General features: G+C 43.5%; 2 protein-coding genes across 4 annotated transcripts in view; one reads left to right on the top strand and one right to left on the bottom strand.

Moving 5' to 3' along the window:
* Positions 1-300: 300 nt before the first annotated feature.
* On the bottom strand, positions 301-21,439 carry DRAM2 (DNA damage regulated autophagy modulator 2). Its single transcript, XM_034767587.1, has 9 exons — positions 21,284-21,439; positions 17,402-17,536; positions 14,457-14,719; positions 11,852-11,919; positions 10,822-10,961; positions 6,592-6,754; positions 2,473-2,555; positions 1,380-1,472; positions 301-680 (listed from the first exon to the last, which is right to left on the bottom strand). The coding sequence occupies exons 3-9, from the start codon at positions 14,585-14,587 to the stop codon at positions 573-575; spliced, it is 786 nt and encodes a 261-aa protein (XP_034623478.1). The 5' UTR covers positions 14,588-14,719; positions 17,402-17,536; positions 21,284-21,439; the 3' UTR covers positions 301-572.
* A 15-nt stretch (positions 21,440-21,454) lies between these two features.
* The window catches only part of CEPT1 (choline/ethanolamine phosphotransferase 1), a 57,365-nt gene continuing 51,694 nt past the window's right edge, over positions 21,455-27,125 (top strand). The window contains exons 1-2 of one of the 3 annotated variants that reach the window (XM_034767584.1): positions 21,455-21,537; positions 23,040-23,445. In XM_034767584.1, the coding sequence (XP_034623475.1) occupies positions 23,107-23,445 (339 nt within the window). In that variant the 5' untranslated portion in view covers positions 21,455-21,537; positions 23,040-23,106. The other 2 variants (XM_034767585.1, XM_034767586.1) reach the window with 2 other exon arrangements.

Genomic DNA, 27,125 nt, shown 5'->3' with positions numbered 1-27,125 from the left:
GTTGCAAAATCAAGCTCTCAAAAGGTAGGAAATACCAGAATTAAGGCTGTACAACCTTCAATTCTGCCCCTTGTGCATACGCATTTGTCAAAATTATCAAGGCTAGGACCTGTATAAGGTATAACTCCTCCCCACCTATGCCAATCTATATAGCTAATCCTCATTAAATACATCTTCCCAGTCATTGTAACTGACTTTCATGGGACTTGTATCAGGCCCTGAGTGGAAACAGCTTGGAATCTTGTCCAACGCCTTGCTGTGCGTATAGAAAGCATGGACCAAATCAGCAGAGCCACTCACAACTTTCCAATGTCCATTTTATTCTTCATTCTATAAAATGTATAAGTGCAGAAATGTATTACAGGTTATTGACAATACTGATTATTAATCACCTTTGCATTGCTATGTGGGTTAATAGCAAAGCCCTTTATGTGTCAAAGTGATTGAATTTAGTCTCCTCTTTAACTGGATGGAATTTTTGACACAAACGCTTATATAAATTGTTAGTATTATTGCTACTTTTTAAATTCCTGAGATAAAAAAGCTGAGAAAGTGTTTTCTCTCCCACTTAGTTATAAACGTCCTCCAATCAACAGCGTGTGTTCATCAGCCACAAAGCTATTGGGTGCATTGCAAACGCTGTGTCCACTTAAACTGACATCCGCACGCAAGGAAATTTTCTGTAACAGAAAACAATGAGATAGGAAAGAAAAAATAACATAACGTAGCAAAGCTCCACTATTTACTCTGTTCTTTCCCCAGAGTAGCTTCTACAGACAAGGCCAAGCACTCTGAAATGCATATCACTCCAAAAACTACTTGCCTGCTAAGAAAGCAAAATATTAATAACTCAAATAGCCCTGAGATACCCATGAGGAAATAATATGGCATTGTCCAAACTTCTCTCACGACTGTTCAGGGTGGGAAAATCTTCACAGCTCAGGAAGGAGATAATCGTCTGATGTATGGGTGACTGCAGGTGCAGATAGAGGTTGCTTGAGATAGGGTGGCAAAACAGTTTTCATTCTAATTCCGTTTTCAGTTACCAAGAATTTTCTGAAACATTCCTCTCCTGTGCTATTTCCCATGTTATTCTCTGAGCTATGATAGCTCTGCAGCACTTGTAGGATATGAAAGTAGTGAAAGCTAATTCTGATCCCTCAGTAGATATACCTTAGGGACACAGCACAAAGAAAATCTAGGGAGTAAGATGGGACCTTGCTGCTCTTTCAGGGTAGAATCTCAAAACAACCAAAAGAAAGGTGTAGTGTTGTAACTAGGCTGGTGGGGCTGAGTTTACCAGCTCTGACATTTGATGAATGATAAGTTTATTTCATGAGTCTCAGGCTATAAAGCATTGGACACAAACTTCACTTTACCTGAAAATCACGGATGTAGGTGAGGAAAAAGCTGAGGAAGGAGAAAGCCAGAGACCATTCTGAGATTGTGCTGATGATGTGAACTATGTAGCCCTGTATTGAAGAGAAAATAGATCTATGTAATGAGGCTGTTTTTTCAGTCTCCAGTGGCAGAAGGCTTATATTTTGGCATTTCAAAGGATGTTCTCCTAGATCTGTCAGGATTTTCCCATTACCTCTATCTAACTCTTTCATAAGAGAATGAAGTAAGCTGATTTTACCTGGTGTCTGGGAGGGAAAGGGTGACGTATTCTTTCCCCAGAAGGGTGCAGAGACGTCATGTGCAGATGGCTGACCACTTCTAACTTTCTGTTTTTTGGAAGTCATGTACCTTGTACACATTGTTTCTAATGTATATTGGGGGCTAGAGTGTTGCTTTACTACATAATGGCCTCTAAAGGTCAACTAACAAAGTACAGCTACAACACATGTACCTTTAACTTGCCCACTTTCCTCTCTTCTTCCTTCTTTCATCTCCTGCTCTCTTCCTCTCTCTCCATTCTTCCTATTAATCTCTCATACCCACTTCAGTAACCCACCAAACAGCAATGAACACGCAGGCTTCATCTTCAACGCAAAATGCTACCATGTTAAAATGTGACTGAAGAGTCTTGTTTGCTCACCACAAAGTTATGATCAGAATTGTCAGCCAAGACAAGGCAGGTCATGTACAGCATAGTGGCTGCTAGTCATTAAACCTGTACCTGGCGGGCTGGTTTGTTTACCTGCCGTGTCCGCAGGTTCGGCCGACTGCAGCTCCCACTGGCCGCGGTTTGCTGTCTCAGGCCAAAGGAGGCTGCGGGAAGTGGCACAGGCCGAGGGATATGCTGGCCACCGCTTCCCGCCGAACCTGTGGACGCGGCAGATAAATGAACCGGCCCAGCCCACCAGGGTGATTACCCTGGCAAGCTGTGTGCCAAAGGTTGCCGATCCCTGAGTTACAAAGTCTGCATTAGCCTTCATACCTGGAACACTTTTTCCAATGCTAAATGCACACAACTTCCTTTATGGAACTGTCCTACCTTTTCCTCCCTGCTCTCAAAATCCGACTTACTTTCTCCTGTGGGTTCCAGTGCAGCTTCTGTACTAGGTCAGTTCCATACAGGCCACTGTACAAAAGAACTGAAGAAACAAACACTAAAGAAACAAGGTAAGGAAGATGCAAGATGCTAAATGGCAAATTTGGAAAGAATGTTCAAGTTAAAGTCTAGACTAAGTTTCACCCTGTGGCAAGGTATCTGCATAAATGGGATGGGCATCTGGGCTCTGAAATGCATTTACAATAATGAACAGTAACCTTGAGGTGAAACTGAAAGCTACTCTTTGCAACAAAAGCATAATTTCTTACCCCATAACTAGGGCCCTACCAAATTCATGGTCCATTCTGGCTTAGTCAATTTCACGTTTTCAGATGTTTACATCTGAAATTTCATGGTGGTGTAACTGTGGGGGTCCTGACCCAAAAGGGGGTCATGGGGCAGTTACAAAGCTGTTGAAGGGAGTCCCGGGATTGCCATCCTCACTTCTGTGCTGCCTTCAGAGCTGGGCTCTGAAGGCAGCAGCCGTGGAGCTTACAGCAGCTGGAGGAGGCTCCAGGAGGTGGAGGCAAGTGTGATCTCCCCTATCCTGCTGGGAATGCCTCAGCCATGGGCTCCTAGCGGCTAGTCCAGGCCAGTGGCAGATTAATGCATGGGCCCATGCCCAGGGGCCCCTGGGAAAAGTGGGCACCCTGAGCCCCGGTGGGAGCTGTGGGGGAAGAAGCCCCAAGTCTGACTCCCGACCGGGCTGGGGAGGGACAGGACTTGCTCTTCCCCTGCACGGCTGCTCTTGGGCAGAGATCAGATGCACCTCCAGGTACCTTCCCTGGCTGCAGGAAGCTCCGGGTCTGTGCTGCCTCTGGAGATGGGTCTGATCTCCCCACCGATAACTGAGATTCTTAGTCAATTAATTCCTTCAGTCCTTAAAAAAATAATTAATGGAGGGGGAACAGTGAATCAGTGGAAATTGTGGTGGTGGGGAATCACATGGCTGATGTTTGGATGACCGCATGGCACAAGTGGAAAGGGGCAGATTCATGGATTCTAAGACCAGAAAGGACAACTGTGATTAAGTCTGACTTCATGTATAACACAGACTACAGGACTATCTTGAACTGATTCCTGTTTGAACTAGCACGGATCTTTCAGAAAAACATCACATCTTGATTGAAAAACTTCCAGTGATGGAGAATCCAGCACAATCCTTAGGAAGTTGGTCCAATGGCTAACGCCCTTGTTGTTAACTTGTTTCTTACTTCTAGTCTGAATTTGTCCCGCTTCAATTTGCAGCCACTGGATCTTGTTATATCTTTGTCTCCTAGGCTAGGCCTACACTTGGGGGGGTGTCGACCTAAGATACACAACTTCAGCTATACGAATAGCGTAGCTGAAGTCGGCGTATCTTAGGTCGATTTACCTGGCCGTGAGGACGGCGGCAAGTCTACCACTGCCACTCGCCCGTTGACTCCGCTTCTGCCTCTCGCAGCGGTGGAGTTCCGGAGTTGACGGCAGAGCGATCGGGGATTGATTTTTATCGCATCTACACTAGACGTGATAAATCTATCCCCGATAGATCGATCACTACCAGCTGGCAGGTAGTGTAGACATACCCCTAGACTGAAGAGCCCTCTTATCAGTTTGTTCTTCCCCATGCAATTATTTAAACTATAATCAAGTCATCATCCTTTTGTTAAGCTAAACAGCTTGAGCTCCTTGAGCCTAGCACTAAAAGCATTGTTTCCAATACTTTCATCTTTTTCGTGGCTCTCTTCTGAATCCTCTCCAATTAATCAACATCCTTCTTGAACTGTGGACACCAACCCTGGACACAGTATTGCACTACAAAAGTGATTTTTTCCTCCCTTGGTATTCACTCCTTCTTGTCAACTGAGAATAGCCCACTTCCACCTTAATTGAATTGACTCATTAGCACTGACCCCCCACTTGGTAAGGCAACTCCCAGCTTTTCATACGCTGTGTATTTATACCTTTCTACTGTATTTTCCACTCCATGCACCTGATGAAGTGGATTTTAGCCCACGAAAGCTTATGCCCAAATAAATTTGTTAGTCTCTAAGGTGCCACAAGGACTCCTCGTTAGTATTGCAGTAGTGCTTGCAACAAAGCCATTTACAGAGGTAGTAAAACTTCCCTACTCAATATTCTCTTTTATACATCCAAAGATCTCATGAGCCTTTTTGGCTACAACACTGCACCCAGAACTCATGTTCAGCTGATTGCCCAGGTGTCTTTTAGTCAATGCTTCCCATGACAGATGCCCCTATGCTGTATGGCCCATCTTCTGTGTTCTAGATGTATGACTTTCTATGGAGTTCTGTTAACACAAGCTGTCTGCTTGCAATCAGTTTACAAAGCAGTCCAGACAGCTCTATATCCATGACCTGTCCTCTTCATTATTTACCACTCTCCCCAATCTTCATCTGCAAACTTTATCAATAATTTTGTTTTCTTCCAAGTCATTAACTAAAAATATTAAATAATGTAGGGCTCTGAACTAATCCCTGGAGGACACCAGTTGATACACACCTGCTCAATGATGATTCCCCATTTATAATTAAATTTTGAGACCTGCCAGTTTTTAATCTGTTTAATGTGAGCCATGTTGATTTTGTACTCTTGTAGTTTCTTATCAAAATGTAGTGCACTACCCTGTCAAGTCAAAGTACATTACAACAACTTCAGCTCCTTTAAAACTCTTGAGTGCAAGTTAACCACACCAGCTAATTTTTAACATGTCTATCTTTAGTAGCTGCTCTCTAACATCCTCTTTAATCACAATTGGAATGGAGAGTATTTCATCATAAGTCTTACTTGCATCTGAAGAAGTGAGGTTCTTACCCACGAAAGCTTATGCTCCCAATACTTCTGTTAGTCTTAAAGGTGCCACAGGACCCTCTGTTGCTCATCACCATATGATATATTTATATCATCTGGCTTTTTCCCAAATACAGAACAGAAATATTTATTGAACACTTTTACCTTTTCAGTTTCTTTTTGACAGGTCAACCATGTCCAGCTAGTAATGGACCAATACCATTGTTAGGAACAAAAGGAATCCTACACTTAAGGATAATAAGATGTTTAACACTGCTGGCCATAGGATTACTCCTTTTGCTTCCCTTACCAATTTCCCACAATTCATATTAATATAATTCAGAAGCTGTCAACTTGCCCTTTCTTCCATTTTGTGGGTGGGTGAGTTTTATTTGAAATAATTACTTTCACTTCCCATATATACTAGATTGGCTGGTGGTTTTGGGGTTGTTGGTTTTTTAAACTAGTGTGGCCTTTTCTGTAGCGTGGCTCTTTAGGTATCTAGTAAAATGTTCTTAAATAGTTCCCAATTATCCATTATTTTTGGTTTAAATCCTTTGTCAACTGGTTTGGCTCATACTTATTTTCAGCTTTGTGAAACTAGCCCTTTTTAAAACACCAAATGTATATAGAGTCCAAACCAGTATTCTATATTTGCCCATAACAAGTGATCAAGTCGTGATTACTTGTACCTAAGCTTCTGCTAATTTTTAGTTCTGTGATCAGTTCCTGTTTTTAGTCCTGTGATCTTGTGCATTCTGTACTAGTTTTACATTTTGAAATGGTTTTAAGATGTATCCTAACCTAGAGCACACTCCCATACTCTAAATGCAAGATGACAAAAGCATGGTTTATGCAGGGTTTGCTTATTTTTATTTAACTACTGATGCTCTCCCACTAAAAACACTGGTCTCTTTCATGCACTTCCCCTTCTCAGGCCTTAGTGCTTTGATACCACATTTCTTTGCCATCTTCAACTCTCTTAGAATGAAGAATCTACTTTGCAACCTCAGTAAGTGGTGAACCATCCCTTCTGCCTGCCTTGAACTAGTGTGACAGATTCGCAGGATTAACTTTTCTTTCTGATGTTAGACAAAACCCATGAGACTACAGAAGTAGAAAGCACAATGTAGATTGTACATCTATAGACTAGTATGTATTCTATGGTCACACGTTATTTAGCACTGACAATTATTTAGAAGAGACCCTACACATTTTTTTGCACATTTTTCACAAACTTACTCTATTTTATGATCTAGCTTATACTACTAGTGTTACTTGTATTTCACAACAAAGGATACTGCTTGCTATGCTTGATCCACACCAGAGTAACACAATCACTCGGATCCAAAAAAGTTTTGGCTGCATCGTGTAGGAAAGAATGGTCTGAACCAGTATGTAAATGGCTCCTATTCCAAACGTTAGACAGGCTCCAACTACGTGCATATAAAACAGAGTATATTTCTAGGTGGAAAGACAGATATAAATAAAATATAATATGAACATAAAATATACAGAACACAATTTAGCTTATTGCAGTGCTGATAGCTCCACTTTATAAAAGCTTTGCCTGCAGCTGCCACCACCTCTAACTGGGATCTCCTCACATCTTTCAAGTTAAGCAGTGCTGGGGCAGGGTCAGTACTTGGATCGGAGACCTTCAAAGGAAATCCACATATGGTTAGTAGCAATTCAGCAGCTGCCAACTCTCTGTCAGGACATGTTGTCATGGAGCAATTGGCTGCCGGAGGGCTAGTCTTTCAGATGAAACATAAAACTAAGGTCTTGGCCACTTGCGGTTATTAAAGTTCCTGTGATACTTTACTCAAGAGCAGAGATTTTAGTAAACTGGCCAGAACAGCAGGGCTTTTAGTTAGTTGCAATAATTAGGGCTATGTTAACAGTGAACGGACTTGAGCAAAATAGCACGAACTTCTTTTATTTTATTTTTTTAAAACAATCCTTGTTTTCAGTTATCGGGGTGTATGTGGGGGGTCATCACCATGGCAGAATAAAAGCTTTTACTGAGCTTTCATTGGCCACATACTTCTTATAATACTGTTGTCGCTAAGCATAAACCTCCTAAACAGCACATTATTTGACTTGGCAACATTCAGTGTTCTCAATTAAACTAGTTCGTCTGTCATCACTTCCCATCATTCAGACACACAAAATTCAATGTCAAGTCACAGATTCTCATCTAATAATGAAAAGATGACAATCTGACTCCTAGGATGGCTGTGTGAAATACAGCCTTAATGAGACTGGTCTGTAAAAAACTGAACAGTACTAACAAAAAGAAAGTGGAGGAATTATTGAGGAGGGTTTGAGGCAAGTAAAATGAGAATAGGCCCATCGGACAATGGAATAATATCACCATGAGAATAGTACCAGTAACCTGCACGTATACAGAGTCTTCCATCTGAGGATCAAAATATTTTTATGAAAACTGATCCTTCGTGACCTTTGTGGTAAGTATTCATATTTCCATTTTACAGATGAGTAAGCCAAGGCACAGAGTTCAAAGCCGACATTTTCAAAAAGGCCACTGATTTTTGGGTTCCCAACTTGAGACGCTCTGGGCCTGACTTTGAGCTGCTCAGCACTTGCAGCTCCATTTCAAGTCACTAGGAACTGCAGGTGCTCAGCACTTTTGTACATGATGCACAAAGTGTATCAAGCTGGACACAGAACTGTTGAGTCGCCTGTAGTCAGTAACCACTCTTGCAAACTTGGCTGCATGCTATTTGTCCAAGGAAGCCTGTAGTTTAATGACAAGAAACCATCAAGGTCTTATCACAAGATGTATTCAAAGAAAACTGGGATGCAACACTGAAACTGGATAAAGGAAGCCCTGCAATTATGCAGGTGAGGGCAGGGATCAGATGGCCTATTAACCCCGTCTATCCTAAAATCAGAGGTGAAAGTAAGTCAGTACGGTCTGGTATGGCATATCGGCAAGAGCCGGTACACAGCCAACCGTACCAGCAGGGGGCAGCTTCCCCAGGCCAGCAATTTAAAAGGGCCCTGGGCGGCCCGGCAGCAGCCAGAGCCCCTGGCCCTTTAAATCACGTCCGGAGCCCTGGAGTAGCAGTGGCGATTTCAAGGACCCGGGGATTTCAAGGCCCTGCCCCTTCTTCCTGAGGCCCCGCCCTGCTCAGGACTCCAGCCCAGTGTACCAGTAAGTCCCTTAAGTTACTTTCTCCCCTGAGTAAAATCTAAGTTTATGAACACAACAGGATCACACAATACAGGCTAAAACCTAGTGGTTCTACTCTGAAAAGTGACTCTGTAAAAATGGAATCATGGGGTTCTGTGTTTGTGTCTTAATTACTTTAGATAAAATTGGCTCGGTGTATGTCTTTCCTAACTGCCAGTTCTGCAAACTCAAACAAGCTGGAGTCTCTTGTACATCACCACCAGTAATAAAGGTTCTTCAGGTCAAAGCAGGTCCTCAGTGACACCAGTGCAACCCCACTGAATGCAACAGCATTGCACTGACTGGAATTTAGTAAACAATTTTTATGTAGGAGAAATAAATTTCCCCTTACTCCCTCATAGGTATGTTCACTCTTCAGTTCTAACAGGGGTTAAGAACAATAAAAGCTTCACATTAAAACCAGCAGTTGGTCCTTTGAATAAGAAAGGGTCATTTTTACTTATTTTAAAAGTAGAATAGAATCACACTTTAAGTGGAATACATATTTCAAAATTTAACAGTAACAAATTGTAAAACACTCTACTATTCTCAAAGAAACACAGGATTTTCCATAGAAAATCAGACTGTTGGTGCACTCAGACAAGTTTTTTGTCTTTAGTCAGTGACCAGTTCCTGATGCTCAGAAGGAAGGAAGGAAAAAAATGCACATGGCTGACTGTGCATGATAGATTCCTCCTCCCCCCACAAATCATCTTATATCCTAAAACATGAGACTGGCTTCCCCTTATTTTAGCTACGTAACTACAGATGAGATTAATGGTAATGAAATCATCCAGCCCCTTACAAAATCTGGCCACGTATTTAATCAAATGCCAATAAATTCCCAAGGCTGACCTGACTCTGTAGAAATCAGAATTTAAATTGCGTGCTGCTATACTGCCATCCAGTGGTCAAATATGTTTTTCTATATTGCCAATGTAGAGCTCAAGACTCGGCAGAAGCAGAGAAATTTTCTTTGGGCTTGTCTGTAAGGGAAAATTGAGCTGGATAGCTATAGCACAATAATTATTCAATTACTCTGCTATAGCTATGTGTGTTAATTACTCCTTGCAGACAAGCCTTTGGCCTCTCACATGCACCCATCTGGGCGGAGTTCTACGAGGCAGCAGCCACTGACACCCTCAACAGTTTCTGCATCGACCACTATCTGGGGTTCTCTGCTTGGTGTCCTCCTCCGGAACCCTTTTGCTCACCCTTCGATCTTACTCCACTTTCTGCCCCCCCTTGATTTATCCTCCATAATTAGTGGAATATAATTTCTTTTTTGGCTCCTTTTTTCTGTGGGATCCTCCTTGTTAGCATTGAGAGTCAAATATGCTAATAAGCAGAGCTGCCAAGTTCTGGTTTGTACCATGTGTCATTTTATGTATAGTATTTAATTAACTGACTTGCATCTAGGCCTAAATTTAGGCCTAGTCAAACAAACCATCCCTTGATCATTGGTGGGGTTAGGACATGGAGCTGAATAAAACTTGGCATCTCTAGCCAGAGTAGGTGAGTGGCCACAGGGAGGGAGGAGTAGCTAGATGGGTGCCTGCTGGGAGGTCAAGAAGTGCTGGGCCCGTGGAAGGATAGGAAGTGTTAAAGTTCCTGAGGGCAGCTGGGGACCGTGGGTGCTGGGGCTCCCAGTGGGCAGGGGCTATGTGCTATAGAGCATGTGGTACAACTGGATTTGGGGGAAGAGAGTAGGCTGGAGCCTGAGGCCAGTATCAAGCTCCTCACCTTGTGTTTCTGCTCCCAGCACATGCTCTAGCCACTTCCTGGCTTCTCACTTCTGGCCCTAATCCAACAGGGGAAGGAGGCACCTGGATCCTTGTTCAGCAGGCTCCCCAGCAGCCAAAAGGCTGCATAACTACAGATTAAATGCCAGCATCCTTTTGGCAGATCAGCTGGATGGATGAGACTCCAACTGAGATGTGGATATGCATGACATGGCTACCAAATGCATGACTGTTGCCATCAGTTGGGTGACACCTGGAAGCCCTGCATATGGCGTTTCTTGCTTGTGGTGTGAATATTTAAAAGGTTATCAATTTGAGAGAGGGAAAACTCTGAAAAGGAAGATAATATTGTAGAGAAAAATAGACATTTGAGAGACAGGAGAAGGACAGAGGTTACTAGTGCTTGTAATTCTTCCAAAAATGTCTGTCTGTTTTGAAAGAAAACACACAAAGGACCTGCTTTTCAGAGGTGGTGAGCACCCCCAGCTATAACTTAAGTCAGTGGGGGCTCAGCACCTCTGAAATCTGGTCCAAAATACTGAATTGTCCTTCCAGTATAACATCCAGAAAACTGCAGACAGAACACAAACCTGGAAGTTGGCAATAATGCAAAGTCCAAAGCAGCTTATTATTCCAAGCGTAAAGCCAGCCTTATTTAATCTGGCGATCTTGGGTTCTCCTGGACTCAGAGCATAAACTTGTTTATAGCGAACATACACAGTAGCAATACCTGTGAACAAACAATCCAAATGCAGTGAGGCTTGAGTAAACAAGGAGACTATTCTTGTCAACTGTAAGGTGATAAGAGACAGAGGTCATTGTTATTTAAAAGGCAAAAACTACATTAAGGTCTGGTCTACACTAATGACCGAAGTCAATCTAAGTTACGCGAGTTAAGTTACGTAAGTCATGTAACTTAAGTCGACGTAGCTTAGATCGACTTACAGTGGTGTCTACACTGCGCTATGTTGATGGGAGACACTCTCCTGTCGACACAGCTTCTGCCTCTCGAGGAGGTGGAGTACTGAAGTCAACAGGAGAGCACTCTGCCATCAACTTATCCTGTCTTCACCAGACCCAGTAAATCACAGCTGCTGCATCAATCGCAGCAGCGCCAATTTAGCCCCTAGTGAAGACAAGTCCTAAGAGAGCAAAGTGAGGAACTCAAGTCAGGAAATAAAGTGAAGTGACAGAAATGCAATTACCTTCTGATCAAGGCATGTAGCGTTTATGATCCCAGATAAGATTAAACTGATTTTTAAAGACACATGAGATTCCACTTCCCCGATGATGTCACTACTGGGCACAGTTAAGGTTACTGACTTGTCCTAAATGTGCATTTTCATACCTTAACTTGTCTTGATTTCTTTTAAGCTTAACCTTAACTATGAGTTTCCTGCACTAATAAATGCTTGGTTTGGGGATAATTACAACAATCCTATAATGCATTTCACCCTAAATAACTGATCTGTACTCTCAGCCTCACTCTCTTAATGTAGCTTTTGTCTGGGAATTATGGATAATTTAGTAATAATGAAACTAAGTAACTTAGTGTTCCTGTTTAATAATTTGTATTCCAGAAGTGTTTACAATGTGCTAGAGGTCATTTTATCTACTTACCTAAGAAAGTGGAAATATTTAACATAATCCCAAATAAGCATCTTTCAGGAGGTATTGTCCCTGTGTCACTGTAAGAAAAACAGTATATAAAACATGGTTCTCCATCATGTACTGTAAATTTCCACCAGAGAAATGCATCTTTATAAGAGGAGGGAAGGAAAGGAGAAACAGGGTCATGAAGCATTCAAAGCAGTTTCACCTATTTTGTTGTACACTACTTAAGCAATTTACTGTGCTAGTTTCTAGGGATGCAGAAGCCAACATGACTGCCTTTTTGTTATGGGCACAATGTTTTTAGAACAGGAACAATATGTACAATCCAACATAGCTATCCTGTTTGTTTATGTTAATTCTCCATAAAAAGTTAAAAGACAGTTAAGGCTGTAAAATGAAGCACTCTAAAGTCTGGAAAGGCCAAAGTTAAGGTTCCAATAGGACATATAGACAGGGGCAGCTCCAGGCACCAGCGGGGTGCGGCCTGCCAGTTGCTGTGAGGGCGGCAGGCAGGCAGCTTTCGGTAGCATGCCTGCGGAAGGTCCGCCGGTGCCACGCCTTCGGCGGCAATTCGGTGGCAAGGATGCCGAAGGCACGGCACCGGCAGACCTCCCGCAGGCATGCCGCCGAATCCGTGTGACCAGCGGACCGTGCACAGGCTCACCGCTGAAAGCCGCTTGCCTGCTGTGCTTGGGGCGGCAAAAAACACAGAGCCGCCCCTGCATATAGATTACAATACAGGTTTTAATTACATGATCACGCATTTTCAAAGGACACTTGCATCATTTAATGTGCAGGCTGGACTGTATACTGTGAATGTGGGAGCTGTTTATTATTTTTTATCTTTAACTGTTCACCATGTGGTCCCATATGTTATTCACTGCACACAATCAAACATCTGCCTGATTCACTATAAACAAGGCAGACTTGCAGAGTTAAATTTTTACACCTGTAAATGAGGGTCAAGATGTTCAAAAGTGACTAATCGGTTGGGAGCCTCAATTTTTGGGTACCCAACTTGAAATACTTTAACGGGGCCTGACTTTCTAAAGTGGGTGCTCAGCACTTTCTGAAAAAAGGACCCCTTTAAAGTGTCTCAAATTCGGCTCTCAAAATCTCTGGAAAATCTTGCCTGATATTTCTGTATCTCCATTACACCACGGTGGAACTCTGAGTAAATCTATCAGGAGATCAAAAAGGCAGCAGCACTAATCATAACAAAGGCAAAGATTGGGTATCAAGGCTCCAGGCAGGCTGGTCTCGCAAACTCTAAGGGTGAAGCTGCCATACCCACATAAGTAAGAAGTAATGTTAGAAAGGAGAGTTTTAAAGAGATTAAACAATTAGTGAAAAGTTCTTACTGCTAATTTAACTTGTAAAGACCCAGTGCAAAGGCCAGCATGAGGCCTTGGACCTGTTTAGGAATTAAGGACCAAAGTAGGAATTAAGTGGCACATAGGCTTGGGGCTGGCTTTCCGCATGGGGTGAATGTCATCTTATGTGACTAACAACGTTTTAATACTCTTAACAGCAGCTAAAAATTGTGTGTGTGAGGATTTAAAACAAACAAACAAAAAAACAGAATCAGAAGGTAACACTGAAATCCTGGCCTAAGTGAGAGTAAACCACATGATACAGAAGGGCAATAAACTAAAGAATATGAGAGATTAGATATAAATATACATTCTGGAATTCATGGAAAGCTAATTCTCCCTAGGTTTCATGCTGGAAAGATAGATTTTTTTTTTTTTTTTTTTTGTAATTTGCACAAAGCATGATACCTTTTTTGATAAGGGCAGTTACAACTCATCTCTAGCAGCTCAATAGTCAATGGATCAATTTGTGAAGGCTGCCAGTCCTTCCACCAAATGGAGGAGAAATTAGAGAGGGAAGATGATGGTAGGTCCAGCCACCTGAAGGAGAACAGCAGCAGAGGCACATGCAGACCCTTAGTACTTCCAGAGAGATGTTAAATTCTGTGACTGTGGTTGGTTAGCAGAACTAAGAATTACCCATGGCTGTCTATAACACTGCATCAGCAACTGATTTTAGTTTAAAAAAACATGTTAAAACCAAAGAGGAAAACGTCCAGGTTTCAAATGAAAAAGCCATATTGTCATAGAACACAGGTTTCCAATCTCAAGATTGCATATGTAACCACCCTGCCCTTACCATACGGCTAGAAAGGAGGGTGTGTCTGGATGAATCCAAGTACAGAAAAGGCTGAGAATTGGCCTCATAGAACAAGAACTCTGGATTCAGATACTTATTCTATGGCTCTATGCCTCCAGTTATCCAACATCTCTAGTGATCACTAAAACACCCTATGATATCGTAATGACATTAACACAGGCCATGAAAACCTTAAAATGTAAATGTTTGTGTTTGTCCAAAAAATTAAACTAAATTAAATTAACAAGACATGTATTGATGTTTGTTTTTTAAAAAAATATCATCTTAGTTTAATGTTAGAACTGCTAATCCCAAAACTATACATTTTAAACTACAATTTTTAAAATTTTAGGGGAAACATTTGCATATAAAGGAAAGGCCAGTTCTGGCATGAATACTGTGGTATAGTTAACAGTGCAACAGTTAGAGTTTTACTGACCTGATGTATGGCACCAAAGGGTCAATATGACGTAGAAGGACTGCGGTAACATATGAAAATATGAAAGAAGCGGCTGACCAAACAACCAAAGCCGAAGGCAAGAAACAGAGGCCTTGCTGAAACCACCACATTGCAGCACTGTTTCACAAGTCCAAATGGTGTGAAGAATCAAATATGCAAAAGATCTTTGGTTTTGTCTCAGTGGTTTTCTCTTCTTGAAGCCAAAGAGTGAATTGTGTTAACATGCAGTCTCCATGCGCCTCCTGTTATAAACAGCCATAGTAAGAGAAGACAAATTGGATTTAGTATCACTGTCATTGAAAGCACAACAGGAGGCTTTCAGGAAGTCACTGCTCTCTCAACACAGAAGTAACTTTAATGTGAAAAGCAGAAATTTCTTTTGGAAACTTTCATACTGCAACTCACAGAAGAAAACTGGAGAAGAAACTCACGGATGTCATTTTACTGCCTTAACATTTGTCTGCTTCCACAGCTGTGTCAGGAGAGCCACTGTGTTGTGATTCTTTCTCTTCGACTCTATTTGTGCATAAAACCTCTTCAAGGTTAAGCCCCAGGGATCAGAGAGGATAGTGAGTGCAGTGAGTACAGATATGCCTCAGTGACAGTTTTACCAAAGAAAGGAAATTGAAGGTTCTACAACTGCTATTAACAACAAACTGGGCATATTTACAAAGTGACCTGAAAACACAGAAATATTAGTAACTCTTGCACCTATCGAGCAGCTTCCATCTGAGGCTCTCAAGACACTGTACCACCTCAAATTTAAGTCAATTAAATATGTGCATAGATTTATTTTGGCAAGAGCTGGCTGCTGCCATCCAGGACCTCCAGAGACAACCACCACCTAATCCACCTGCAGAGAAAGTTCCACTTACACACCTAGTTAGTGAAGTGGATCATGCTGTGTTTATACACCTATCCAGTTTTGAAAATCCGAGCCTCAGAGCAAGATTACCCTTCATACAGAGCTAGATGTACAGGCACAATGTGTAGCTGTGTCACCCCCACAAGAGCACAGGGAAGGAATTGTAATTCCTCCCTTGCTGCTGGGGGGGGAGAAATAGTTTGCTACCGGCTCCAAGCAGGAAGCTAAAAATAGAGCCCAGTTCTACAAAATCATGGTCTTGTGCTTTAACCACAAGGCCAGCCTTACATTTGAGAAACAAAGGTCACAGAAACTGGTTAAGCCTAGTAGATGTAAGGGTCCAAAGAGATGAAAGATTGGAGACTGTAAACAGAGCAAGGGACAGAGCAAAGAAGACAAGAAGTGAGCAATGAGGAGAGAGTGGTGATCAGAGAGAGTCAAAGACAGAACCCTCAGAAAAGAGCAGAGCCAGATGATGAATAAGGCAGTGCGGAGTTAGTTCAGAGCTGGATAGAAAATACAACATTGAAACTAACCAGAATGAGGGTGGTCAGCTGCAGTGACAGGAATAGAGAGCCAGACATCAAAGTACATGAAGAGAGACTGAGCGAGCCAGAGTGGTAGAGGATCCCATGGAGGGGGAGGGAGAGACTAGATAGAAAGGAACAGGTGATATGGGAGAAGAGAATCTGAAAGTGAAGAGAAGGCTCCTCCTCTTCAGCCAGTGGATGCGGAAATGGGAGAAGGAGAAACTAGATTCCAAGAAGAGAGCAGAAGCCAAGTCAAAGAGGGAGAGATGGGTCTCAGAGTGAGGAAGTGGGAGATAAAGTGTGAGGTCTCATCCCTGAGTTACCTCTGAGCCTGCTTGAGTGTAATGAGTCATCAGTTACCTACAGGGTTCAGCCAATCCACAGGCGAGATCCCGCCAGGTGATCCCAAGGCAGGTACATAGGCTCCTGGGAAGCAGCCTCTCTAGTCTGCTCAATGTCACTGCTTGGCTGGGAACACTGCCCTTACTGCTGCTCCTGCTCTAGTGTGTACCTGTGGCTGTTTTCCACCTAGCCCGCCCCGGTTCCAGCGTGCATCTGCTCCTATCTCAGCTGTGAACTCTGACAGAGATAATAGACTGACAGGCAGTGGAGTAGTAGGAGGAAGGAGAATGGGGATGGCAGGTGAAGAGTCCAAAGGGCAAGCATAAAGGCAGGAAACAGAGCAGGAATAGGAGAGGAAGGATATGAAGAGAAGAAAAGATATGGTCCAGAGCTGACAACCTCCTCCATGACCCAGAGGGTTGGAGAATTTATTCTATCCAGGTTACCCTTCTGTTATGAACTGATCCAACCCCTATAAGACAGGCCAGACATACATCTTCATCTTACCCACTCTTTGCATATTGCCCTGAAACCCCAGTGTATCCCATGTCCGTCAGTGGTGTCTTTATTCTGCCCTTTCCCCACGGAGGGGTGTAGGATTTGTGTGGAGGCCAGCTTGACAGCACATGGCTGCCAGGTATCCCTCCCTCAACTGCTTCCCTGAGGTTGGTCACTAATTTAAGTACTCTTGGTCCTCTGCCCACTCAGTCTGGGTCTTACATGCTACACCAGCACCAATCCTCTGTCCACCACTTGCTGATAAATTTGGGGACCCCTTCAAGTATGGGGTGTAGAGTCTAAGCATACTAGTCGGTTGCCATTAATCAGGCTCTGGAACCCTCTTGATGTGTGACAGAAACCTACTTTGTACTTGATAAAACCTGAAGAAGGGGTGTGGGTTACATCATACAACAAAAAGGCAGATGTATTTTGCTACGATGCATGTTAGTCTCTAGCATGGAGATGGAAGGTGGATGGGGATACAGAGGCAGAATGAAGGTTTGGTGGGAATCTGAAGTGCACATGTACTAACTTTCTGCCCCTTAATATATCATTTTCAAGCTATTAATAAAATAACACTAGCACTTTCGTGAACTTCCATTATAGGACTGCTGTCGAAAGTCTTAAAAGAGCAACACTCCAATCCAGAAATTACAGAACCTGAACTACCAAAAATGAAAATCAACCTTCTGTTGGTGGCATCTGCCTCAGATGATGAAAATGAACGTGAGTCAGTCCGCACCGCTTTGGATCATTATCGAGCAGAATCTGTCATCAGCATGGAAACATGTCCTCTGGACAGTTAGGTTAGGTTAAAAAACCTATAAAAAAACAAAAACAGTAAAAACAATTCAACATTTGTAAGTTCAACTTTCATGATTAAGAGATTGCACTACAGTACTTGTATGGGGTAAACTGAAAAATACTATTTCTTTTGTCTTTTTTACAGTGCGAATATTTGTACTAAAAAATAACATAAAGTGAGCTTTACCTTGTATTCGGATTTGTAACTGAAATCAATATATTTGAAAATGTAGAAAACATCCAAAAATATTTAAATAAATGATATTCTATTATTAACAGTGCGATTAAAACTGTGATTAATTGTGGTGTTTTTTTTTAATCTCGCAATTAATTTTTTTAATCGTTTGACAGCCCTAATTGGAAGTGTTAGCAGACCCCATAAAGAAAAGTGTTAATATAACAAGATGTCAGATAAGTGGTTTAGGCTTATAGATTTTAAGGTCAGAAGGGGCCATTAATCATCTAGTCTGACCCCCTGCATCACACAAGCTATAGAATTTCACCAGTAATTCAATGCTGCCAACTGTTCTGATTTTATTGAGGATTTTCTTAAAGCTGCTCCCGCAAAAGTCATGTGAATACACTAGAATCTCAGCTTTCATTTTTTAAAATTAAAGTAATTGTCTGCCTTTGTGGAAAAAACCTTGAAAACAAGAGCTTTAAAGACTCAAATACCAAAAATAAGAAGAACCCAAGATCCACTACTTTAAAAAGTCTTTGGCTTAAAAGTCACAACTCAACATGTTTAAGTGTTGTACTTGCTTGGTTAGAAATATAGTGATAACTTTCAAATCAGTGGCAAATAAGCATAAAGTCTACACACATGTTCTTATGAGAAATTAAAGAAAGTCATAAGTAAAATTTGAGCTTTATTAAGATAGTTTGAGCATACCAAAAATACTAATGTACACATCCACATAAAAGATAAGGCAGAAATAAGACTATACAACTCTGTCTGAGAAATAGCTTGTGAGATACAATACTGAACTCTTGTTCAGAAATGTAACTGTCTCCAAAGGAAAAGAATCCTGTTAAATGTAAGGTACTTCAATTTAGTTACCAACTTTAGCGAGCAGAGAATTTGTCATAAAGTTAGTTATCATATACTGGACTATTACGGCAACTAAATTAGTAGAAGTATACAAAAAATGACAAACATACAAAATTATGTAAATCTAGCTAAAGATATAGAAAAGATATAACATATTGTAGTATTTGAGAAACACGATGATGTAATCAACTATATCACAGTGCAATGCTCACAAAGAGGCACTGAACATACAGCCTTAACTTTGGAATTTCCTGCCTTTGAGTGCTTAACTGTGCAACATCAGTTTGACTAATGTATTTATTTAATCTATACATAAGGTCACTATAATATTAAGATGTAGCACAAGGTCAGACTTTCTGAAGAATAGTAAGGATGTACATGAAAGAATACAAGTGACAGTCCATATAATTGTGCTTTTGTGAACATCCAATGCCAGGACTTTTTGTACAAAATTAATTCACACTAGCAACTTCTTGTGCTTAGAAAAGCCTTCTATATTTTGTCCACCAAGCACCCATTCTCAACTCTTTCAAATTTCTCTTTAAAACTCACTTCTAAGAATTCTTCTACTCTCCTCATAGCCAATCTCTTCATACTCCCTCACCCAGACAGCTGCCCTGTGTCCTGCCTTTTTTTTTTTTTTTAAATTGTCTAATTAAGGACTGTGCAGTTGGAGCTATGTGGGCAGATGCCTGTGTATAGGTAGGCCTTGCACAGTGTAAGCAGAGAAAGGAGTGCGTCTTCACTTTATCTGTAAAGTGTGCTGTACATTTATGGTATTGTATAAATGATTAACAATTTACTCTATGAAGATGTCCTATGGCCTTCTATGTAAAGAATTATGTAAACAAATACTTTAACTCCCTTGTTACATCATAAAAATCCTCCTTTGCCAACTGGTCTAGATAGTCACAAATGTAGGTGTTTTTTTTCCTGATGTATTTAAGTATTTTTAAATAGTTATCTCAATCTCTGGCTCTTTATATCCATTTTCTTAAGGAGTTTTTTTTTTAGCCTTCTGTTGGATAGAATATTAAAGCACTTAATTACCTATAATTACACTTGATAAATAATGCAAGAGGGAGAGAGAAATGATCAGGACTAGGCAAGGGCTAGTAAGGATGCTTTTAAATGAAATCTGAAAAAAAGACAGAACTGGAGAGGAGAGAACTCCCACAGCTGCAGGGGTAAAACTGTGGAGTGAAGGGGGCAGAGATGAGGTGGGGGGAAATCAATAGGCTGGAGCAAGTCAATGAAGAGCTTAAAAACCTGAAAATTCCTTTGAGGATAGGTATGATGTGGTTTTGTTTCTTTGAATGTGTGCGGTGTGCAGGAACATTCTGCACATGATTAAGTAGAGAGATCTAGGACTTTATGAGGCTATGGAAAAGGGATTTTGTAATAATAAAGATGAGAGGCTGTCAAGGCATGGATGAGTTAGAGTTAAAATGGTTGCTAAGATGGCCTGTATTGCAGAGTAAGCAGAAATCCCAACAGCAGCTATGAAAGAAGGAAAATTCCGAGGTAAGGATGATGTCCAGGAATACAGGAGTTAAATGAAAGATACTGTGTGACCCTCTCAGGAAGGGATAGGAGATGAACGAGAATGAACTGTATCTGAGATTATTTCCATCCCTGAGACATTGTGTTGAAGCAAGCAGGCACACAGGTGCACATTACTTTGTCAAGACAAGCCCAAAGAACGGATAGGGAGGAGTCATTAAATGTGTCAAAAGGGTTCATCTGAATATTGTATTGTCTCAGGGTAAAAGCTAAAGGTAAAGCTAAGGTGACTAAAAAGGAGGAGGCGGGTTGGAAAGCCCAGATAAACAAGGAGTAATACACACCACAAAGTAAGAGTATTGGTGCACAGAAAGAACCCCCTGGCAGTTAGTCTTATCTGAGCCAGGCTGAAGTGAAGATTTTAAAAGGTGGCTGGGCAGTGGTGGAGCTTTAGAAAGGAGATCCCAAAGGAAAAAGCATCAGTTAAGTAAGCAGGAAGGGTGAGGAGAGATGGAAGGGGTTGGATAACATCAGGACGGAGGGAATCAGTGGGGAAGGGTAACAGGAGGCATGAAAAGAGTCAGTGGACAGGGCAGGAAGAGGGGGTGGGGAGCTGGATCAGGACAATGGGAGGTGTAGGGATGAGATAGTACTGCAGGTCAGTGGTAAGAGGGGGTGGGGGGCTGGAGACATGGCAGTGGGAGGTGTGAGGGGAAGAGACAGGAGGAGGTGGGGCAGGAGTCAGTGGAGGATGCATGGCCAGGCCAGGGAGGCTGTATGTCCGGCGAGAGAGGGAGGGCAGTGGGGGATGGGGTGAAGGGGGCAATTAGTGGGGTGGGGGGGTGGGGCACAGGGGCAGTGAGATCACAGGTACAGAGCGATGGGGTGAGGGGGGCAAGGCAGTAGGGGAATCAGTGTTGGGGGTGAGTGGGGGGGTAGGATCAGGGCAGTGTAGGGGGATAGGAGAGGGGGGCAGGGCAGTGAGCAGGGCAGAGTGGACTCAGACCCGGCTCTAGGGTGGCCAGATGTCCCGATTTTATAGGGACAGTCCCGATTTGGGGGCTTTTTCTTATATGGGCTCCTATTACCCCCGCCCCCGTTCGGATTTTTCACACTTGCCCTCTGGTCTCCCTGCCCGGCTCGGTGGCTGACAGACCCGGGGGGAGCGCGCGCACTCTCTCTGCTCCGGACCCCTCCGCGGGTGCCTTACCTCGGGCTCTCCTGGCTCATCCCCATGGCCTCTCCACACCAGGCAGCGCGCGCACGGCAGGGACAAGGGTGAGTGAGCCCAGGGCCCGCGCGTGCCACACGCCCAGCCCCGCGCGCTCCCGAGCCGGGCTCCCACACCCACCTCTCAGCGCGCGCTCCCGATCCCCCTCCCCCCCCCCCAGTCCCCGGCTCATTTACGGCAGCCGCAAAAGGGACGTAAAAGTGCCGCCCGTGGTTGTGCGGAGGGAGGCTGAGGTAAATGCCGGGTCCTCCGACGGAGCCTGAGGGGCCAAGCCGCGAACTCCGCGGGACCTTGGCCTCCGTGTGACCGGCTCCTCCGGGGAGGCGGCGGCGCCGCCGCCGCGTCTCTCTCTCTCTCTCTCTCTCTCCGGGTGTTTGGCCCCGGGCTCCCTGGTGTGTGCGGGGTCCTGGCTCTAGCCCCGAGGGGTCCCTGTCTTCCGGGCGGGCGGCCTGAGAGTGCCGCGGCGGGGCAGAGAGCCGGGGGGCCGTGTTGGGAGTGGGGTAGGGGTGTTTCTGTCTGGTCGTGTAGCTTCCGGCGGAGCAAGTTCTGGAGCTTCCCTGTGTGCGGGGCGATTTGCTGTCCCGACTCATCCACCCCCTCCCGCTGAGCGGGGCCAGGGCTTGGGCTTCCCTAAAACATCCCTGGGACCAGCCACTGGCAGGAAACCTTGCAAAATTCCCTCCGGTTTCTCAGAAAATCGGTGTCCTGGAAAGCAAATGTAGCTGAAAGTCCTGCACGCTCTATGGGTTACTCAGCGACCTAGGGGTTTGTGGTAGCTTAGAAAAGTCAGTTGTTTTTAAATGTCGTCTTATGTAATTCTTCTGTTTCTCTTCTTCCCCTCCCCCCCCCACCCCCCAAAATGCAACCTTCTTTCTTCTGGAGTCCTAGTATTTGATATTCTAGTCTCTCCAAATGTAATCCATGAATACACTAGCTGGAGGTTTCTCCTAGAATAAGCAGCAGTGAACTAATGAACAGTGTTGATGCTTATGTGAGTTTTAGGCTGTAGAGTTAACACAGGTAGGTGCCGTCAGAAGAGACCATTCTGCTTCAAATTGCATTCCAGTTTCTACTGCAACTGGAAAAGCTGGAACCATATTGGAGGCTTAAATTAAATATTGGAAGTGTACAGTGATTTATGGAAAACTTAATTCTATCCATTCCCTGTAGTTATACTCCCCTCCTCCTACCTGAATTCGTTTAATTCTGTGACTTGACACCATGCCCTTCTCACAGGAGGAGAGCTGAGTGTACAACATAGTGTTTGGATAGGGTTTTATTTTGTTTTTAAATGTACATGCTACACTCTATATTAGGCAATTTTGAAGAAGTGGGACTTGCACTTGGATTGGAAGATAGTTAGGTTTGTGATGGTCTTTGGTTTCTGATGCAGATCAGTGGTGTATATTTCTACTGGCGCTAGAAACAAGGCCAAGGGCAGCAGTATATTTGCCAAGAGAGGCAACAAGGGGTGAAAGCTAGTGCTACTTGTGGCTATAATCTTTTTATGTGCTCATATGTTCATTAGTAGCTGAACTGAGATGACACTTCCATTCCCCTCAAAAATTCCTCTCTGCAAATGCCTCTGAACACTGTCTTAGGACACATTTGGTTTGCAACTGGCCTGGGCTGTCAAATGTCAGACTTATAATTGCGTTACGCTTAGAGGTTGAATGCTACTAAGTTATGCACATATTCTTTCTCTTAAATATGTCTGAATTCCTTTATGTTCCAGGTAGATCAGAATCTTAAGACTTCACAACTATAACCTGCCAAATAAAAATTCCAAGGCTAACCAATCCATGAGTGGGCATCGATCCTCAAGGAAGCGATGTGGAGAGTCACGCTTAGAATCCCCTATGGATTGTGGTCATGTTCCTGCTACAGTGTGTGTGTTACGCAAGTTGGTTCAGTTGCCAACGCCGCCATTGTCAAAACACCAGCTAAAGCGGTTAGAAGAACACAAATATCAGAGTGCTGGACAGTCCTTGCTTGAGCCACTAATGCAAGGTTACTGGGAATGGCTAGTTGGAAGAATTCCAGCCTGGATTGCCCCAAATCTGATCACCATTATTGGACTGTTAATAAACATATGTACAACAGTAATATTAGTGTATTATTGTCCAACAGCTGCGGAGCAGGTAAGAGATGGGCTTTTAACTATGACACACTTCATATTTAATGTGAGTAGCATGGAGCCAACATTATTGTGGCTGTGTTCTTGTGTTTGGGGTTGTGTTGCACTGAGTGATCCACCATTGTTATTTTGAGCTGTTCTGTGGACACACATGCTTTGTGTGGGGTTTTTTTTTTCTTCTTTTCTTAGAGGTTTTCCTACTTACATTTCCTACACACATGCTTATAAGTGGATTTCCATTTTGGCACTTCATGAAGAAAACAGTTGTGTTCTGCTGCTCGCTAGTTACACTGGGGCAAGTGGAAGTGATGTCAAGGGCCAACATGCACTAATGTTGTTTGTCTGGCCCTGCCCAAACACTATGTGAAACATTCAGTCAAGGAATATGTAATATCACAATAGAATGGGAAGGGAGCTCAATCTGTTCTAGTAGCAATTGTGCGGGGGCTGCTGCAGGCAGAGGGGAATTGGTTTGCATCCTCACAAAAAGCTGCTGAGTTCCTATGGAAGCCTTAAGAAAAGGAAGCTGGAGCATCCTGTCCTGGCATTGCATGTATAGTTACCACCTGTTTGTTTTGTGTGTGTGTTTTTTTTTTTTTTTTTTTTTTTTTTTTTTTTTTTTTTTTTTTTTTTACTACTTGTGGTTGGACTGTGGTCACCTGAAGCTCAGTGTAGACTAGAGTTTCTTGTTGTTGTGTTGTAATTCAAACTGAGTTGATAGGTAGGTCTGATGCTTCTTGGTGCACGCAGGGCTGTGAGTCACCTCATTACTACCTGCCTCCAGCATGAGGAAGTCTTGCCTGTGCTAGCTGGGTGATAGCTCCCTAACATAACGAGCCTGTCAGCCACTCAAGCACTCTCCCATGGGCTACACCATCCTTGGCTTTGCCTTGCAGATTGACAATAGATGCACTGCAGCCCCTGACTCCCTTTGAAGTGTTACCATGTGGTATCCAACCTTGATCACCCAGTATACCACAGGTTTTTTTTTTTTTTTTTTTTTTTTTTTAAACCATAGACTATGGCTCCTGTATTATGTGTAGGGGGGGATAGCTCAGTGGTTTGAGCATTGGCCTGCTAAACCTAGGGTTGTGAGTTCAATCCTTGAGAGGGCTGCTTAGGGATCTGGGACAAAAATCAGTACTTGGTCCTGCTAGTGAAGGCAGGGGGCTGGACTCAATGAGCTTTTAGGGTCCCTTCCAGTTCTGAGATATACACTTGAGTTCAATTATAAAATAAAAATTTATTAAAGAATAGATTCAATTAAAAACAACAAGCCAGTGTGAGAGATGGGAACAAGGGTGGTTTTATAGGTCATCAGAACATGCATTCTGGAGCCTAAACTTAACTAACAAGTTATGCTTATATCTTAAGCTTACCTCACTCAAAGTTCTTTCCAGCATTTTCAGCCACGCGTGCCTGACAATCCTTTTTTCATTAAGCAAACTTTGCAGTCAGTTTACTTCCTCAGTGAGGGATGCCATGGTGTCTTTCTGCATACCCATGTATACCAGAACAGGCCTTTTAATATCCACCTGAAAATAGGTTGGTTTGAAAAACACAAAAAACCCACCATTATAAATGCTGGAGGCAAAGTGGGGTTTGGGGTGGAGGCTGACAGCTTGCGACCTCCCATGTAATAACCTTGTGACCCCCCCCAACCCCTGAGGGGTCCCAACCCCCAGTTTGAGAACCCCTGGTCTAAGAAGACAAATGCTTAAAGTTCTGGCATCTGCCTGCATCCCTTCTTGCTATTATCACCAGTGGAGGCATACTCTTTGGAAATAAGTCTAGTGTGTTTGTGTTAAGGTAGTGAATGCTGCTTTAACTTTGTTCCCCTTATGTATTTCAGCGGTCTAGTTACATGATCACATACTCCTCAAATAATACAACACATTATAAAACTTGTTCTACACTATTAACTGCAATCTGTTGTAGTACAATATAATACATACTCCTGGGGGAATTCTGCACCACAGCATGTGTGCAGAATTCATGTCCCCCACAGATTTCTCTGCTTCCCTGCAGAAAAATGACTTTGATAGGGATGCAAAGGGAAGCTGCAAGAGCAGTCCTACACTACTCCCGAGCAGTGCAGGTACATCATTTCAGGCGTCAGGAGCAGCTGGTGGAGAGGTAAATCACTGCAGGGCTGGGGACACTCCAGTCAGTGGCTCCTATCTTGAGCCAGGGTCAGCTGCTAGTCTGGCTGGGCTGGAGGCAGGAGAGGACGGGACTTTCTCAGCCTTAGCCATTCCTTGCAGGAGAAATGTTAGACCCACCAACCAACCTCCCCCAGCTGCAGGGAGCTCAGCATCTTCCCCTGCTTCCTGCCCCCATCGCTTCTCGGGTGGGGGGAAGGGGCACCGTGTGGGGAGCTGCTCCCCCATGCATCTGGACCTCCCATACCCAGACACCCCTGCCAAGCCTCCATCTGGTACATCCAGAACCCCCCTTGCCCTCCATATCTGAACCTCAGCCCCTGCATCTGGAGCCCCCCTGCCTCTGGACCCTCACTCCTGCACCCAGACCACCCCCAACTGAGCTCCCTGCTCTCAGACCACCCACCCTAATGCCCCACCCCCTGAGCCCACACATCCAGACCCCCCATGACACTGACACCCCCTCCCATGAGCTGCACCCATACCCCACCCGATCAGACTCCCCCTCAGCACCCAGACCCCCTCTGCTGAGCCCCAACCACCTTCACCTGGAAGCCTCTGCAGAGTCCCATTGCTGCTGCACCGGGGACCCCCCTCCCATGAGCCCTTGTGCATTCAGATCCCCCCCACATCTAGGACCCCCCCCCCCCACTGAGCTGCCTGCACCCAGACTGTTCCACACAGAATCTTCTCACCCCACATCTGGATTTTCCCCTCTACACTTGGATCCTGCCTGGTTGAGCCTGTGGCACAAAGGGACAGGGCTCAAGAGTGTTTCTGGGGCAGGCCCAGGCCTTGTGCTGTGTCAGGGTCAGGTGCAGCCTCACGGCTGAGTCCGTGTCCTGGGGCGGGGGGATCTTCCACCTTTGTGCAGCCACTGGCCTATGCACCCCACTGCCATGCTGGTGCTTCTGCATTTATTTATTGACAAAACTTTTTTTTCATAGATTCATAACTTGCACAGTTTTAAAACATTGTATGCAGAATTTTTAATTTTTTGGTGCAGAATGCCCTCAGGAGTAGACAGTGTACTGTGTGTAACAAAGGTCATGAAAGAGACAAGGTGGGTGGGGTAATATCTTTCATTGGACCAACTTCTGTTGGACGGAGAGCGAGAGAAGCTTTTGAGCTACACAGAGTTCTTCCTTAGGTCCGGGAAAGGTATTCAGGGTGTCAGATCTTGTTTTTTAGCTCTGACAGTTTTTAGCATAAGTAGTTAGCATGTATTCTAAGGGACAATTCAGGGTGAAGTTAATGAAAGTCACTTGTATGAAAATACACACTAAAACATGCTTAGACAACATATGTAATACTGAATAATGATAGTGAAAAGTACAAGCTGGCAGAGAGGGGTTTACAATTAAAATAACTTTCAATACCTCTGTCCTAAGTGTATCTTGGTAATTTTTACTGTAAATACCTTAATGCTAATTATTTTAACTGGATATAGAAAAACACACATGGATCTATTTAGGAAAAATCTCAATTTTTAGTTTGCACTTTTCCATTTAGAAATAATGTT

Source organism: Trachemys scripta, chromosome 4, assembly GCF_013100865.1.
Source record: "Trachemys scripta elegans isolate TJP31775 chromosome 4, CAS_Tse_1.0, whole genome shotgun sequence".
Classification (NCBI taxonomy): Eukaryota; Metazoa; Chordata; order Testudines; family Emydidae; genus Trachemys; species Trachemys scripta.
This window is presented reverse-complemented; position numbering and strand designations above follow the sequence as displayed.